Below are 15,873 nucleotides of genomic sequence, written 5' to 3' on the forward strand. Positions count from 1 at the left end.
GTTTCTTCAGATGAACAAAACGGCTTTGAAAAGATACCTTACGGAGGCTACGAAAAACGGTTCTCCAGCCTTATGGCAGGAGGTGCTAGTGATCTCGGGATGCTTCATGCGCCTACCTGTAGAATAAGAGATCTCCAGTTCAAATTTACTGTGAGCAACTGGGGAACAGTCGCCCATTTATTTCGTTTTACATTCGTTTTTTTTCCCTGTTTTTACATTTCGTTTTACAATGGAGGATTACATATCCAAACGATTTTCAACTATGGATTTTCGGTCGAAGCAGGAGGTCATCAGTTAAGGAAGAGCAATTCCGGAGTTAAAAGGTTTGATTCAGACAACGGGACTTTGGAACGGAGTGGTACGCACGATCGAAGTGCTTTATTGAGTGTTTTTATGTGTGAAGACTGCTGATATGAGATTTTAATTAAAATAGTTCAAATTAAATAATGAATAAGCCACACTAGAGCAGCGTTCCCCAACCTCTTTTGTGACACGGTTAGGTGCCGGACAAATTTTACCGGGTGGGGGGACGTCAGTGCCTCCCCAGTCATGAACCTCACCGCACGTCACTGGTATGCGGAACGTCTCCGGCACCCACAAACCTTCCGCAAGCCTTCTATTGTTTTTGGACGCTGCATGCGGATTTTCATGAAGCTGAAGAAATTACTGTACTTTCCACACCATAAGGCGCAATTGCGGGGGCTTTTCTGGATTTCATCCACACATGGGGCGCACCTCATTATAGGACGCATGCATGCCATGACTTATGGAAAAACTAAACAAACACAAAAAAAAAAAACATCACAGGAGCAAGATAGTGAGTGTGATTGTACTTTATTCTAGTATTTAAAATAGTATGTACTCTGCTGGACTCACATTCTTACAATATTCATACGCAAATCCACCAAAGTCCTCACTTTCTGTATCCGAATTAAACAGTTGGGCAAGTTTCCCATTGAACATGACAAGTTCCCACTTGTCATTGTCTCGTCGTTGCTCTGATGCTTCGCCTTCACACTAATAATAATAATAATAATAATAATAATAATAATAATAATAATTCATGTGTTTGTTATTCCAAATGAAAGTCGCTGATGGTGTAGGGGCACTTTCGCTAGACTTGTATATGGGCAGCATGGGATCGATTCCTGCATAGTGGCGGTGTGCATGAGGGTTTGTCTATATGTGCCCTGCGACTGGATGGAGAACAATTCAAGGTGTAGTCTAGTTTTTGCCCGCGGTCAGCTGGGATAGTCTCCAGCATCCCCCACGACCTTGAACAGGATAAGCAGTGTTGAGAATGAATGGGTGGATGAATTTCCAAATCAATTAAGTATGCGGTCAAACGTTATGTTTGTAGATGAGTGACCATGAAAGAAATGTCTGGCAGTAAAACCCTGAACATCTTAATCGAATCAATGTCATAATTGCAAACATGAAAAAAGTCAATATTACCTAGCTATGACAGTATTATCTATTAAGATTGATCTTGAAAGTGTCATTCAAAGTAAGAAAACCCAAGAAGTTAAGACCATCATTTTCACAAGAATTGATAAGTCAAACTCTTTTTCAAATTATGAGGTCTGGGTTTTTTTTTTCTTCCAATCATCTTAAGGATCTCCTTATTGACATGTAGCCCCATAGCCACATATATGATGTGAGAGTCCTCTCGATTTGGCGAGCAAGGTTCTAGCCCTAGACGACAGACCTCGTATGTGCCATTGTTAACTTTAAATAATTGGAGTAAAATTTAAAGTACATCTCAGGTTTTGATCTTTTGTCATTAAGGTATCTCAGGCCATTTTGTATGGGAATGCTCAGATTTAGAACAGTCCTTTTTTTAATGTTCAAGCATAAACCGAAAGCCCTTGAAAACTTTAATTGCTTTGATGGCAACAGGCATTTGACCTTCTTTTTTTTTTTAGACGAAAACGTCATCATCCACTAATTGTGTCAAGATTAACTCTTTACCAAGGAGAGGGGTTCCATCAACAGTGCTAGCTAGCTTTAATAAGATGATAGATATTATAAGAAGATATGATTTATGCTACTATTTAAAACTTAGACTTAGACTTAGACACTTAGACTTAGACTTAGACAGAACTTTATTGTCATTTTGTCAACACTAGGTGTGTACAAAACGAAATTTCGTTGCATACGGCTTTCAACAATGTAGTGGTATTTCGGCTGGTTAAAAAAAAAAAAAAAAAAGTGACATTCTATATAAAAATATGAAATAAGATAATTATAAAGTACAAAGTGCAGCAGTGATAAAGTATGTAAACAGTGCAGGAGACAAAAGCAGTATTTACAAGTGTGCAGAGGAATGCTACGTTTGAATGTTCAACAGTCTGACGACAGCAGGGGAAAAACTATTGCAGAACCTGGTGGACCTGCAGCGGATGCTGCGAAACCTCTTCCCAGAGGGCAGCAGGGAGAACAGTCCATGGTGGGGGTGTGATGGGTCACTGATAATATTACGGGCTCGGGACACGCAGCGCTGGGATGACAAGTCCTGAATGAAGGGAAGAGGAGCCCCGATGATCCTCTCTGCTGTCCTCACCACTCTCCTCAGGTTCTTCCAATCGGAGGCGCTGCAACCTCCACACCACACCGAGAGACAGCTTGTCAGAATGCTCTCTATGGTGCTTCGGTAGAACGTCCTCATGATGGGTGGGGGCAGGTGGGCTCTCCTCATCCTCCGCAGGAAGTACAAGCGCTTCTGTGCCCTCTTGACCAGTGTTGTGGTGTTCACAGTCCAGGTGAGGTTGTCTGTGATGTGGACTCCCAGGAATTTAGTGCTGCTGACCACCTCCACAGCTGAGCTGTTGATGATCAGTGGAGCGTGGTGAGGCTGGTTCTTCCTGAAGTCGACGATGATCTCCTTCGTCTTCTCCACATTCAGGATCAGGCTATTTTCTCTGCACCAGCCCACCAACTGCTCCACCTCCTCTCTGTAGTCCAGGTCGTTGTTGTCCCTGATGAGGCCCACCACCGTTGTGTCGTCTGCAAACTTCACGATGTGATTGGTGGTGAACCTGGGGGCGCAGTCGTGTGTCATCAGGGTGAACAGCAGGGGGCTCAGGACGCAGCCCTGAGGGGAGCCTGTGCTGAGGGTGATGACATCTGAGGTGTTCTGTCCGACCCGGACTGACTGAGGTCTGTTGGTGAGGAAGTCTAGCAGCCAGTTCCGAAGGGGGGTGCTGAAGCCCAGGTGTTCCAGTTTTTCCACCAGATGTTGTGGAATGATGGTGTTGAACGCTGAGCTGAAGTCCAGGAACAGCAACCGCACGTGGGTGTTCCTCTCCTCCAGGTGAGCCAGGCTCAGGTGAAGAACGGAGGAGATGGCATCCTCAGTGGAGCGGTTCTGCCGGTAGGCAAACTGGAACGGATCGAATGTTGGGGGGAGTCTGGAGACGATGTGATCTTTGAGCAGCCTTTCGAAGCACTTCATCATGATGGGAGTCAGTGCCACAGGTCTGTAGTCATTCCATGAGGTGATTTGAGGTTTCTTCGGCACCGGAATGATGGAGGCAGCCTTGAAGCACACTGGCACTTTGGCTTGGTCCAGCGAGATGTTAAAAATGTCTGCGATGACACCAGCCAGCTGGCCTGCACATTCCTTGAACACCCGCCCAGGTATGTTGTCGGGGCCTGGGGCCTTACGTGGGTTGACTCTTCTCAGAGTCTTCCACACGTCGGCTGAGTCAAGGCAGAGGGCCTCCTCTTCCTGGTGGGGAACAGTTTTAACTGCAGGAGTGCTGTTTAGTGCCTCAAAACGCCCAAAGAAGTTATTTAGACCATTTAGGAAGTCAGCATCAACCTCACCCACCGGGGGGGGAGGGTAAGTTGTAGTCCGTGATCGCCCGTATGCCTTGCCACATACTCCTGGTGTTATTGGCGTCGTGGAAAAAATCCTGAATTTTCCGACTGTGGCTTCGCTTCGCTAGCCTGATGGCACGGTTCAAGTTGGCTCTCGCTGTCCTCAGTGCCTCCTTGTCGCCAGACTTGAAGGCTGAGTTCCGTGCTCGTAGCGTATGACGTACATCCTCAGTCATCCAGGGTCGTTGGTTGGCTCGGGTGATGATGTTCTTAGTGGTGCTGACGTCCTCGGAGCATTTGTTGATGTAGGCTGACACAGTCATGGCGTACTCATCAATGTCGATCTGATTGTCATATGTTGCTGCTGATTTGAACATGTCCCAGTCAGAGCACTCAAAGCAGTCCTGGAGTGCCTCCATGGCCCCCTCAGACCACACCCTCACCTGCTTCACTGTGGGTTTTGCTCTGATCAGCAGGGGCCTGTATGCAGGGGTTAGCATAACAGATAGGTGGTCTGAAGAGCCGAGGTGGGGGCGGGGGGCTGCTCTGAATGCATCCTTTATATTGGTGTAAACCAAGTCCAGAGTGTTCTCTCCCCGAGTTGGAAAATCCACGTGTTGGTAAAAATGAGGGAGAATAGTCTTCATGCTAGCCTGGTTGAAGTCCCCAGCAATGATGAAAACCCCCTCTGTGTGCGTGGATTGCAGCTCACTGATTGTCCGATAGAGAACCCTCATGGCCTCTTTAGTGTTAGCGCTAGGAGGCACGTACACAGCCGTGATGCTAACAACAGTAAACTCTCTGGGCAGGTAGAAGGGTCTGCAGTTAACAGTCAAAAGCTCGATGTCCGAAGAGCAGAAGCTGGTGACAGATCTAGCATTTTTGCACCAGTTGTTGTTGATGTAGACACACAGCCCACCTCCTCGGGATTTACCGCTTAGCTCGCTGTTTCTGTCGGCGCGGAATGTAGCGAGCCCCTCCAGGCTAACGGCGTTGTCCGGCATTGATGAGTTCAGCCATGTCTCCGTCAGGATGAGAGCGCAGCAGTTTCTAACTTCCCTCTTTGAAGAGAGTTCCAGTTTTAGATGGTCCATTTTATTATCCAGTGAGCGGACGTTGGAGAGGAAGATGGATGGAAGCGGCGGTTTGTAGGGGTTAGCTCTAAGCTTAGCCGTTAGCCCACCTCGACAGCCGCGCTTTCGCCGCCGGTCACACCGCCTACGCTTACTCCTCCTCCGGCGTGTGCTGCCCGGCGAGCCCGCTGCGTCGTGAGCTTCTGGGGCTAGCGCCCTAAGCACTCCGAGGCTACGCAAACAGACTAGGGTAGTTGTGGCTACGAGTCTGAAAACACTCGATGACCGTACCTCCAGCAGGCGCTGGCGATCATACACTAATCTACTGGATGGATAAACTAAACTTTGTGTTGTTTGTAGTGTCCTAGGCGACATATTTTGTGAAAATCCTCGTCGATTGCTGAGACTCGTAGCGGCCGCGGCCAACTGGGGCGCCGCCATCTTGGAAAACAAAGGATATGGGGAGGCAGGACAGCCATGTCGTACCTCAAGATTCCAGGAGAGATGCCACTTGCTTGCTTCATGGATCCATTATTGTTTACATAGAGGGTTTTGATAGCCAAAACCAAAATTTATGTAAAGACTGCATTATAAACTGATGTTCCGTTATACCAAAGGCCCTAAAAAGTCTTAAGAACAAAATAAATGCAATATTGTTTGTAATGTGTCTTTTGGGCATAAACCCTGACTGAGTTTTCTAAATAAAAGAATAACAGAAGTCTTCTGCCAAATACCAAGGCAAATATTTTGTTATCATTAATAAGTAATGATATTGACAGTGATCCCACAGTTCTTAAAATGTTACTTTGAGTTGTTTTGTGAACTTCTGGATGAGTCATTTCTGCACTCGCTTAATCAACCATTCCTGAGATATTCCCCACTTTTCTCAGTTTTCTTCATTTGTGCACAATTGCCCTCATCAATTGCCCCTGGGATCCAAAAATCTAGGGAATGGCTCTGTATTTTTTTCTAGATGGATGAGGACTGCCACGTTACCTAACCACGATCAATGGCTTGTTTCATTTGTTGTCTGGTTGTGGGGTATTTGCTTTAGCATGGAAGCACAAACTTCCCTCTCCCCAGCCACATCGTCCAGCTCATCCCGGAACAGCCAAGAACATGGTCTCTCCTGCTTGTCCTGAGTCATCCCCGGGCACGCCCGGACTGACCATCGGGAGAACCGGGAGTATTCCCGAAGCGCCGGCCTAGGATTGGCCTGCTGGCCTGCGACTCTCTGTTTTTTGTTTTGTTTTTTGTTTGTCTTTCAAGTCTGCCGTCGAGGCGGCGCGCATATCAGAGAGACAGGCCGGGCCACTCAGGCCAGAAGCATGGGGGAGGGAAAGACGATTGGTTTCTATCAATTAACACCCGCCCCCACAGTCCGTATCAACCACACAGAGCGCGTGTGGAGGAAGGGGTGTGTTACGTATGTCAGGTGCCGGCCGGCTGCTGTGTGTAGCTAGCGAGCGGTGCAAGTGAGGATAATGACTTCGAACGTGGTAAAAAGAAGAGGAAAGGCGGTGCGGAGAGGGACAAAAAAAAAGAAAGGCGCTAGAGGAGGATGCAGAAGAATACAGAAAATGCAGAAAAGTTACGGATTTGTTTAGCCCCCCCCACACACACACACGTTGCCATTAAAAACTGTGTGTGCCCGCGTGTGTGTGCATGCCAGTTTGCGTGTGTTGTGTGCATATGTGCCGCTGCCATTTAATAAGGCTGTCCCTGATTTAGTTCTAGTTGATTTTGTAAGTTGAAGAGTCATTTGTTATTCTTACTTACGTGCACATTCCTCTAAACTTTGTAACTGGCCCTGGCTAAATTAATATTAAAATATATGTCTATGTTTCCTATGCAAAGGTGGAAATATTGCCAGTTTTGGTGCTTCAGAAAGTAGGCCCAGTACTAGGTCAGAGCAGCTGACAGGTAAAGAGCAGACAGTCATCTATCAATGCATGGAATTAAATAGGCTATGACTATGCATGAAACATTTGGGAAAAAAAACATATTTAACCATATCATTCTTTTGATATTGATTAAATGTGTTATTGTCGATAATATAATTATTATGCTGGTTGCTCTGACACTCCCAGCAGATGCAGAGTATACTGGCAAGACAAGTCCAGGAAGCAGTGCAAGGTAAAGGCCAACTCAGGACACAGACAGACAGTCAGACTCAGAGAGACCTTTTTGATTATTTTGCTCGCCCTCATTCTAGAGATTTTGATTTGTTCTTCCGGTACCACCCACAACAAAACCCAAAGAATGATTGTGTGCATGTGTGTGCGCACAAATGCGTTTTGCTTGTGTCCATACATTTAAGTGTGGGTGTGGGCAAGGCCAGGGTGGCCTGGTTACATAACTGACTCCTGGCCTGAAAAAATCTCCCAGTCCAGCCCTGTCCCCGGGGCCTCCTTCCATTGGGACCTGCCCGGAACATTTCACCAAAGCGGCGTCCAGGAGGCATACTCATCAGTTGCTCGAGCCAACTTATCCGGCAGATCAACTCTGAAGTGTATTAAACGCAGTCTTCTGCTCGTCTCCCTCCCTTATGCATTGCGCAGATCAAGTTTGGAAAAAATATTTTCAGCCAATAGCAAAGCATGAATAGACTGACTGGTTGATTGACTGGCTGATTGATTGAATATATAAACATTACATAAGGTAAAAACAAAACAAAAATAAAAAACAGGAATTCATATTTTAATTCAGTGCAGTGTACACATACAGGACTGTCTCAAAAAAATAGAATATTGTGATAAAGTTCTTTATTTTCTGTAATGCAATTAAAAAACCAAAAATGTCATACATTCTGGATTCATTACAAGTCAACTGAAATATTGCAAGCCTTTTATTATTTTGATATTGCTGATTATGGCTTTCAGCTTAAGAAAACTCAAAAATCCTATCTCAAAATATTAGAAAATGTCCTCAGACCAAGTAAAGAAAAAAGATTTATAACAGCAAAACAAAATCAAACATTTGAAAATGTCCATTAATACACTCAGTACTTGGTTGGGAATCCTTTTGCACGGATTACTGCATCATTGCGGCGTGGCATGGAGGCAATCAGCCTGTGGCATTGCTGAGGTGTTATGGATGCCCGGGATGCTTCAATAGCGGCCTTTAGCTCATTTGCATTGTTAGGTCTGGTGACTTTCAGCTTCTTCTTCACAATACCCCACAAATTCTCTATGGGGTTCAGGTCAGGAGAATTGGCAGGCCAATCGAGGACAGTAATGCCATGATCAGTACACCATTTACTGGTGGTTTTGGCACTGTGGGCAGGTGCCAGATCATTCTGGAAAATCAAAATCATCATCTCCATAGAGCTCTTCAGCATGTAGTGCTCTAAAATCTGCATTTACTCTGGACTTGATGAAACACAGTGGACCAACACCAGCAGCTGACATGGCTCCCCAAACCATCGCTGACTGTGGGAACTTCACACTGGATTTCAAGCAACTTGGATTTTTTTCTTCTCCAGCCTTTCTCCAGACTCTGGCACCTTGACTTCCAAATGAAATACAAAACTTGCTTTCGTCTGAAAAGAGGACTTTGGACCACTCTGCAACTGACCAGTGCTTCTTTTCCATAGCCCAAGTCAGACGCTTCTTCCGTTGTCTTGAGTTCAGAAGTGGCTTGACCATGGGAATACGGCTATTGTAGCCCATTTCCCGGAAACGTCTGTGAACAGTGGCTTTTGATACCTGGACTCCAGCTTCAGTCCACTGTCTTTGAAGCTCCCCCAAATTCTGGAAGCGACTCTTCTTCACAATGCTGTTAAGGGTGCGGTCATCTCTCTTGGTTGTGCAGCGTTTCCTGCCACATTTCCCCCTTCCAACAGACTTTTGTGGATGTGCTTTGAAACTGCACTCTGTGAACAGCTTGCTCTTTGAGAAATGTCTCTTTGTGTCTTACCCTCCTGATGGAGGGTGTCAATGATGGTCCTCTGGACAGCAGTCAGATCACCAGTCTTCCCCATGCTTGTGATTTAGTTTACTGAACCAAGCTGAGTGTTTTTCAAGGCTCAGGAAACCCTCGCAGGTGTTTCGAGTTCATTAGACCAGTGGTCCCCAACCACCGGGCCGCGGACCGGTACCGGTCCGTGGGTCACATGGTACCGGGCCGCCAAGCCGCACAGAATTTTTTTTTTTTATCGACGATCAATTAATTCAGGTCAAGACACTCGTCCCGGTCACGTGACATGTTTCCCCAGTCGAGCCCGCAAAGCTAATATGTGGCGACAGGCTAACTAACCAGGCAATGAAGCATTCAAAACTGCTTCAACACATGGAGAACAAGCATCCTGCAATAAAAGACAAACCTTAATCACTTCGGGTGTCATTGTCTCCGATTACGTCTAGATGGGACCGGCTCGTTTCTGAGAAACAAACTCAGTGCTCCCACTAATTCAACGTAATGTTGAGTTTTATTTTTGTCATTTGTACTTGTTTTTATGTCAGTCGTATCATTTTATTTCATCGTATTTATATATTTATTATAAATGTATTATTTATTTATTTATATAAATGTATTATTTATTTATATAAATGCCGGTCCGCGAAAATATTTCTGACATGTAACCGGTCCGTGGCGCAAAAAAGGTTGGGGACCACTGCATTAGACGATTCAAGTGATTAGTTGAATACCCTACTAGTATACGTTTTCATGATATTCTAATATTTTGAGATAGGATATTTGAGTTTTCTTAAGCTGTATGCCATAATCAGCAATGTTAAAATAATAAAAGGCTTGCAATATTTCAGTTGATTTGTAATGAATCCAGAATGTATGACATTTTTGTTTTTTCAATTGCATTACAGAAAATAAAGAACTTTATCACAATATTCTAATTTTCTGAGACAGTCCCGTATGTTCAAAGGTAGTAGGAAGAACCAAAAAAAACTATCTTGTCCAACCCCTTGTTCTCTATAAATTATTAGAAATCATTTGGGCTGTAGTCAACCACAAAAAATATCGGCCGACTTTCAGTCGTCCAAATCTTCGACTAGTTGGTCGATTGGTTGGTGTGAGAAAACAACAAATAAACAAAACAAAACCATAAAATTTAGCTGCGTCACACGGCGTTGTTACCAGGTTACGCTAGCGTGACGACGCATACGGCACTGGAAGGAGTGAATGATTTCCTTTTTTTGAGTTTTAGACTGTACTTCCAACATTAAGGGCCACCAATTTAGATTTTTCAATGAACCTAAAATGAATGTTTTTTTTAATGTGGATGTAAGCCTTTTTTTTTGGCAATAGAAATCTACTTTATTGTCATAAGCCAAATGAACAGCAGCATACGCCTTAAGGTAATATTGACTCATGGTTTTGTGTTTGTGTGTGAGAGTGAGTCAGTCTACACAAGTCAAGAAGATCATGTTTGATGCACTGGTGGATGTATTTATTTCTTCTTCAAGAAATTTGAACAAGAAGTTTTCCTCGAAAGGCGTTTGTGCGTGAGCAGCCATGGCTTCACTGGGGCAGATCATCTTCTTCATGTGAGCATTTAAACAGTGTTGTTTTTAACACAATTATTGCAAAGTCACAACATAATCAGCAATGAAGTCAGAGGTACTTTGTAATAATGAACGGCTTCTAAGAACATTGGTTTCTACCTTAGGCTATGTCAAAACATAACCTCTCATCTTTGTACAAAGAAAGCTCACTGTATGCGTTTGTGTGTTCGTGGAGGATGATCACGCTCACTGTTGTCTTCTCAGCGCTCATCATCCTCATCGTCTCCTTGTCACTTTCAGGTAAGTCTTTCACGATGAACCAAGTCAGTCTAACTATGTACGCCTTGTGTATATTTATATCAGGCATGTCGAGCTCCGATTCTGCTGTCCTGCCTGTTTTCCATGTCTCCCTGTTGCAATCTACCTCATTCAAATGATCAGGATCATTACAGCTTTTTGGCATATACGTATCCTTGTGTGAAGGTTTCTCGTCTTTGTCCATGAAGGCAGATTGTTGCTGGTTCAGAGCCTCAACAGACTTCCTGTGGCCAACCTCGACGAAGACCACATGCTCAGCTGCTTCCTGACCGTAGACAGTGAACAAAGTCTACTCCAAGATGTGTCCATCACATGGACGAAGGAGTCGCTGACTGGAATTATTTACAGCTACGAGGATGGCGCAGAGAGCAACGACGAGCAGGACTCACAGTACAGCGGCAGGGTACAAATCTTCAGCGACATGGTGGTAAAAGGAAACGCCTCACTTCTGCTGAGGAAGGTACGACGCACCGATGCAGGCGAGTACACTTGCTTGCTCAGTCACTCGGGAGGCACCGGGAAGGTCAACATCATCCTCAGGACGGCAGGTGGGAAAACTTGACATTCCAGTTGCACTGTTTCATTCCCTAATCAAATAACAGGAACATGCAAATGGCAAGTGACTCAACTTGTAAATAAAGAATAAAAAATACAGTTATCCTTTAACAAGAACTAATAAATAATACTAATAATAATCTAATAAAGGCTTCCGTCGGTCAGGGTTGACCATGGATCCATCCTAGGCTTGGCTGTCTGCTCTGCTGGAGCAGCGTCTTTTGTGACTGCAGAGGCCAATGCGGGAGTGGCAGTCCCTGTCGCAGCAGTCACATCTGTGGGTGGTCTCTGGCCTGTTGGAAACGTTGGGCTCCTTTCTGCACGCTTCCCTGTTAGCTGCTAACTTTGGTGGGCACCCAATCTCGGGGAGGATCTTGAATAGGCTGTCTCTGCTGACGAGATTGACGGCCTTTGTAAGATTCAAGATTCGAGAAGTTTATTGGCCATGTTTGGGCATTCCAAACAAGGAATTTGACTCCGGTAGATCTCAGCCTCTGTTCAACATTTAGGTGACTAATAACATTCAGGACATGTGTGAAAAGTGACAATTATTCTCAAACATCCCCTGGTCTTAAACTCCCAGGAGGGCAAGGAAAAACTCAAAACTCCAACTAGGGGAAATGAGAAACCACAGACCACCGATGGGAGGATCCCTCTTCCAGGATGACCAGGCTGCAATGGATGCAGAGAGGACACAGTACAAGGTCGATAAATGCGACGTACAGGGGCATCTGTTGCTCTTTGCACTTTTCCTGAAGTTGGCGGAGAAAGAAGATCATGTCCACCGTTGACCTTTCAGCACGGAAGCTGCACTGCGACTCAGGGTAGACGTGTTCTGCCAGCTTTGGCAGGCGGGTCAGAATGACCCGAGCAAAGACTTTGCCGACGATGCTGAGAGGAGTGAAATGCCTCTGTAGTTGTTGCAGTCGCTTCTTTCGCCCTTGTTCTTGTAGATGGTGATGATTTTGGCATCCCTCATCTCCTGTGATACAGCTCCTTCATGCCAGCTGTGGCAAAGGACTTTGTGCACAGGATGAAGGAGGGAGGTCTTGCAGTTCCTCTTAAAATACATATTTTCATCATTTGATGATATATTTTTTTCCACCAAAAATAACTTCAATCAAATTGTAATATTATTGCTTGTTTTTAAATAGAATCTGGGTGGTGTTTTTTTTAACATATGACACTGCACATTTTTGCGTATGATGCACTTATGATTACATTTTATATTCCTCTGTTAGCTTTCACAGCACCCACGTTTACATTGTCAAACGGTGCCCTGACAGCTGAAGCGACCAGATGGTTTCCCAAGCCCAACGTGACATGGCTGGATGCCGGTAACAACGTTCTGCAGGGGAGCACAGACTTCCAGCAGAGTTCTGCGGGCATATTTCGAGTGGTCAGCACATTGCAGTTGGTTAATGTCAGCGACACTTACACGTGCAGGATTCAGAATGACCTGGTGGCGGCTCACTCTGATGCCACTGTGACAACAGGTCAGTTCCACAGGAAATGGGATATGTTGTATTTTGGGGCATTCCTATCCCCAGCCAGAACATTAATATTTCCTTATGTGTTTTATTTTGCAGGCTCTAATGTTACAAATGAAAATTACTTTACTTACAACTCTGCATCAGCCCTGCGAGCACCAGATTTTATTGTCATAATATGCGTCTTTTGTGTTCATCTGCTGTAATGCAACAGTACTTCACAATACATTATGTATGTCGTAATGTACAATGTCAAACTCAAGGCCTGGTGCAATCTGGTCAGCCCAAATTGTCTTATGTACTAAATGATGTTGAGATAGTGTGAACATTTTCTTGTTACCCAACCTGTTTTATAGTAACTTGAACAATAAACTTCTATTTGTAACTTCTGATTTAAAAACTAGTTATCCATCAATTTCTTGTGTACTGCATATGTTTAATAACATGAGGGGATTAAACATTTGTATGGTTTCACAGTCATAACGCCACTCCTGGAGGAAATCACAACTGCATTGGGGCCTGGGCCAAAATGACTTTGACAGCACTTTCACATAGATAGGACAACCTTGTGAATATGCCAATAACTAGCTTCTAATAAAGGTAATTTGCAGAAATAACTTATAGGAAGTTATGATTTGTTATTGTTTGTTGAATTGTTACAAAAATTATAGATACATTGAAGCAGTGATCGTATTGTCTCGATTTAATCGCAAATAATTTACACGCTCTGAAACTTTGGTCTGTTTAATTGAATACAAAGCTAGGATGCTGTTTACGACATCAATTGCTTATTTGTACCTTCTGCCATCTAGTGGAAGAGCTTTTAATTGTCCTGCCTTTCACTGTCGCAGGCAGAGCTAGATGCTATGCTGCTTTATCAGTCGTAAATACACTGCTCAAAAATTAAAGGGAACACTCAAATAACACACCCCAGACCTGAATGAATTAAACATTTTCATTGAATACCTTTGTTCTGGACAAATTTGAATGTCCTGACAACTAAGTCACACAAAAATCATCAATGGAAATCTAATGTAATAAATCAATGGAGGCCTGGATTTGGACTTGCACACAAAATTAAAGTGGAAACACACACTTTGATGTAATGACCTTAACACAAGTCAAAATGATGCTCAGTAGTGTGTGTTGTCACATCTCGTCCCCAGCCGTTCCACTATGTTTCTGTTGTCATGATTTCTGTCTGTGTGCTCGCCCCTCCCCTCCTGTGTGCCCATGTTTGATTATTCTCACCTGCCTCTTGTTACCTGTCGTGTATATAAGTCCTGTCTGCCTCTCACACCCCGTCGGATCATTGTTGTTGTCTTGATGTCTGGTTGATTCCTGTTGTCTCAATGTCTTCACATTTTTTGTTTCACGTCCCTGTCGGTCAGTCCTCTTGTTGTTTTGTTAAGCCATGTCAGTTTGCCGAGTCTGTCTTTGTTCTCTCCAATAAACCCTGGTCCAAGCTGTATTTGGTCACCCTGCTCCATTCGTTCCATGACATGTGTGCCCTCCACGTGCCCGTCTGACCACCCTACAATGCCTGGGCATGCTCCTGATGAGGTGGCGGAAGGTCTCCTGAGGGATTCTCATGATATTTTTATTAATTGGACTGTTTAGTCCTTTCAAAGGAAATTCAATTTACACTCTGACATTTGACTCTGATTTGATTTGATTTATACAGTTGCAATAACCCTACGCGTTCCCTGTCACATCATTCATTCTTTAAGCTGCATTAGGCTTAAATTCTATAAAACATCTTGATGAACTTGTGAATTTATGCATAGCAATGCATCCATAAACTACAAAAATGTACATTTTGTATTTCGATTGCCCACACTGTTTTGACAAATGACCACAAGTAGTGTGTATTTCTACACGTAGTGTGCATTTCTATCACATTTCAATCTTTAGGGACATCCATTTTTAATTTTATACGTAGAAATGATCTATCCCTGAGGTAAATGACCGCTATCGTACCCCTGAGAATGCCTCCAAAAATTAAATCTTAGCAAAGTTTATTCAATCCAGAGCAAGCCTTGAACATTTCATGAATTTTTTATTTTGTGCACAATTTTCACAAAAGCTTTAACAGTCCCACTAAGAATGTCTCAGATAAACTGTCCAAAATCTTATTTGCAGACGACACTAGTGTCCTGTACTCTCACAAAGATCCCAACACCATTATAAGGGTCTTAAATGAAGAACTTGGTAAACTGTCCATTTGGTTTCGGTGCAACAACTTAATATTACAAAAACAAACTTCATATGTTTTGGTCTCAAATCTCATATATTTAACAAATCACCAGCAATATATATTGGTAACGTCCCTATAACTAATGTGTGTTCTACACGATTCCTTTCATTATGATTGATGGATCATTGTCCTGGAAATCTCATATCATGACTATTTCCACAAAAATGGCCAAGAGCATTGATATTGTACGTAAAACCCGTCATCTAATCAGCTCCGAGGTATGCTATACTATTCAATGATCTATCCGTATATTAACTATTGTAATATCGCTTGGGCTAGTACTCACCAGACCAAACTTGCGCCTATATATCGTCTGCAGAAACGAGCTCTAAGAATAATATGTTGTGTACATCCGAAACATTCATCTCAGGCTCATTTTACTCGGCTAGGTATCCTCACTGTTTTTCAAGTCAATCATCTTCAAATTGGTCTCTTTGTTCATGGCTCACTGGGGAGAACCCTTCCCCTATTTTTTCCTAACCTATTTAGACATAATTCTCAGGTCCATAATTACCCCACACGCAGCTCAAATGACCTCAGACCACCAGCCTGTACAGCCCAAACCCAATTTAACATAGGCTACAGAGGGTCAAAGATTTACAATTTGCTGCCACTATTTTTAAGTGGTAGGTGAGGGGCCAGACAAAGCACGGCTCATCAGCCCCTTATGATGATAAAAATGAATGGATCACGTTTTCCCTCGCCCGGACGCGGGTCACCGGGGCCCCCCTCTGGAGCCAGGCCTGGAGGCGGGGCTCGAAGGCGAGCGTCTGGTGGCCGGGCCTTCGCCCATGGGGCCCGGCCGGGCTCAGCCCGAAAAGGAAACGTGGGTCCCCCTTCCCATGGGCTCACCACCTGTGGGAGGGGCCAAAGGGGTCGGGTGCATTGCAAGCTGG

The 15,873-nt window shown here is 44.2% G+C and overlaps 1 protein-coding gene across 6 annotated transcripts; it reads left to right on the forward strand.

The window, feature by feature from the left end:
• Nucleotides 1-10,256: 10,256 nt before the first annotated feature.
• Nucleotides 10,257-13,861, forward strand: vtcn1 (V-set domain containing T cell activation inhibitor 1). Of its 6 annotated transcripts, none has more exons than XM_037239352.1 (5): nt 10,257-10,399; nt 10,593-10,657; nt 10,864-11,223; nt 12,472-12,726; nt 13,198-13,861. In XM_037239352.1, the coding sequence occupies exons 1-5, from the start codon at nt 10,368-10,370 to the stop codon at nt 13,251-13,253; spliced, it is 768 nt and encodes a 255-aa protein (XP_037095247.1). In that variant the 5' UTR covers nt 10,257-10,367; the 3' UTR covers nt 13,254-13,861. The 6 variants fall into 6 exon arrangements, with proteins under 6 accessions (XP_037095247.1, XP_037095246.1, XP_037095243.1 ...); XM_037239351.1 differs by lacking the exon at nt 13,198-13,861 and adding an exon at nt 12,820-13,132; XM_037239348.1 differs by lacking the exon at nt 13,198-13,861 and having other exon boundaries at nt 12,472-13,132.
• The last annotated feature ends 2,012 nt before the right edge of the window (nt 13,862-15,873 follow it).

This window comes from Syngnathus acus, chromosome 21 (assembly GCF_901709675.1).
Source record: "Syngnathus acus chromosome 21, fSynAcu1.2, whole genome shotgun sequence".
Classification (NCBI taxonomy): Eukaryota; Metazoa; Chordata; class Actinopteri; order Syngnathiformes; family Syngnathidae; genus Syngnathus; species Syngnathus acus.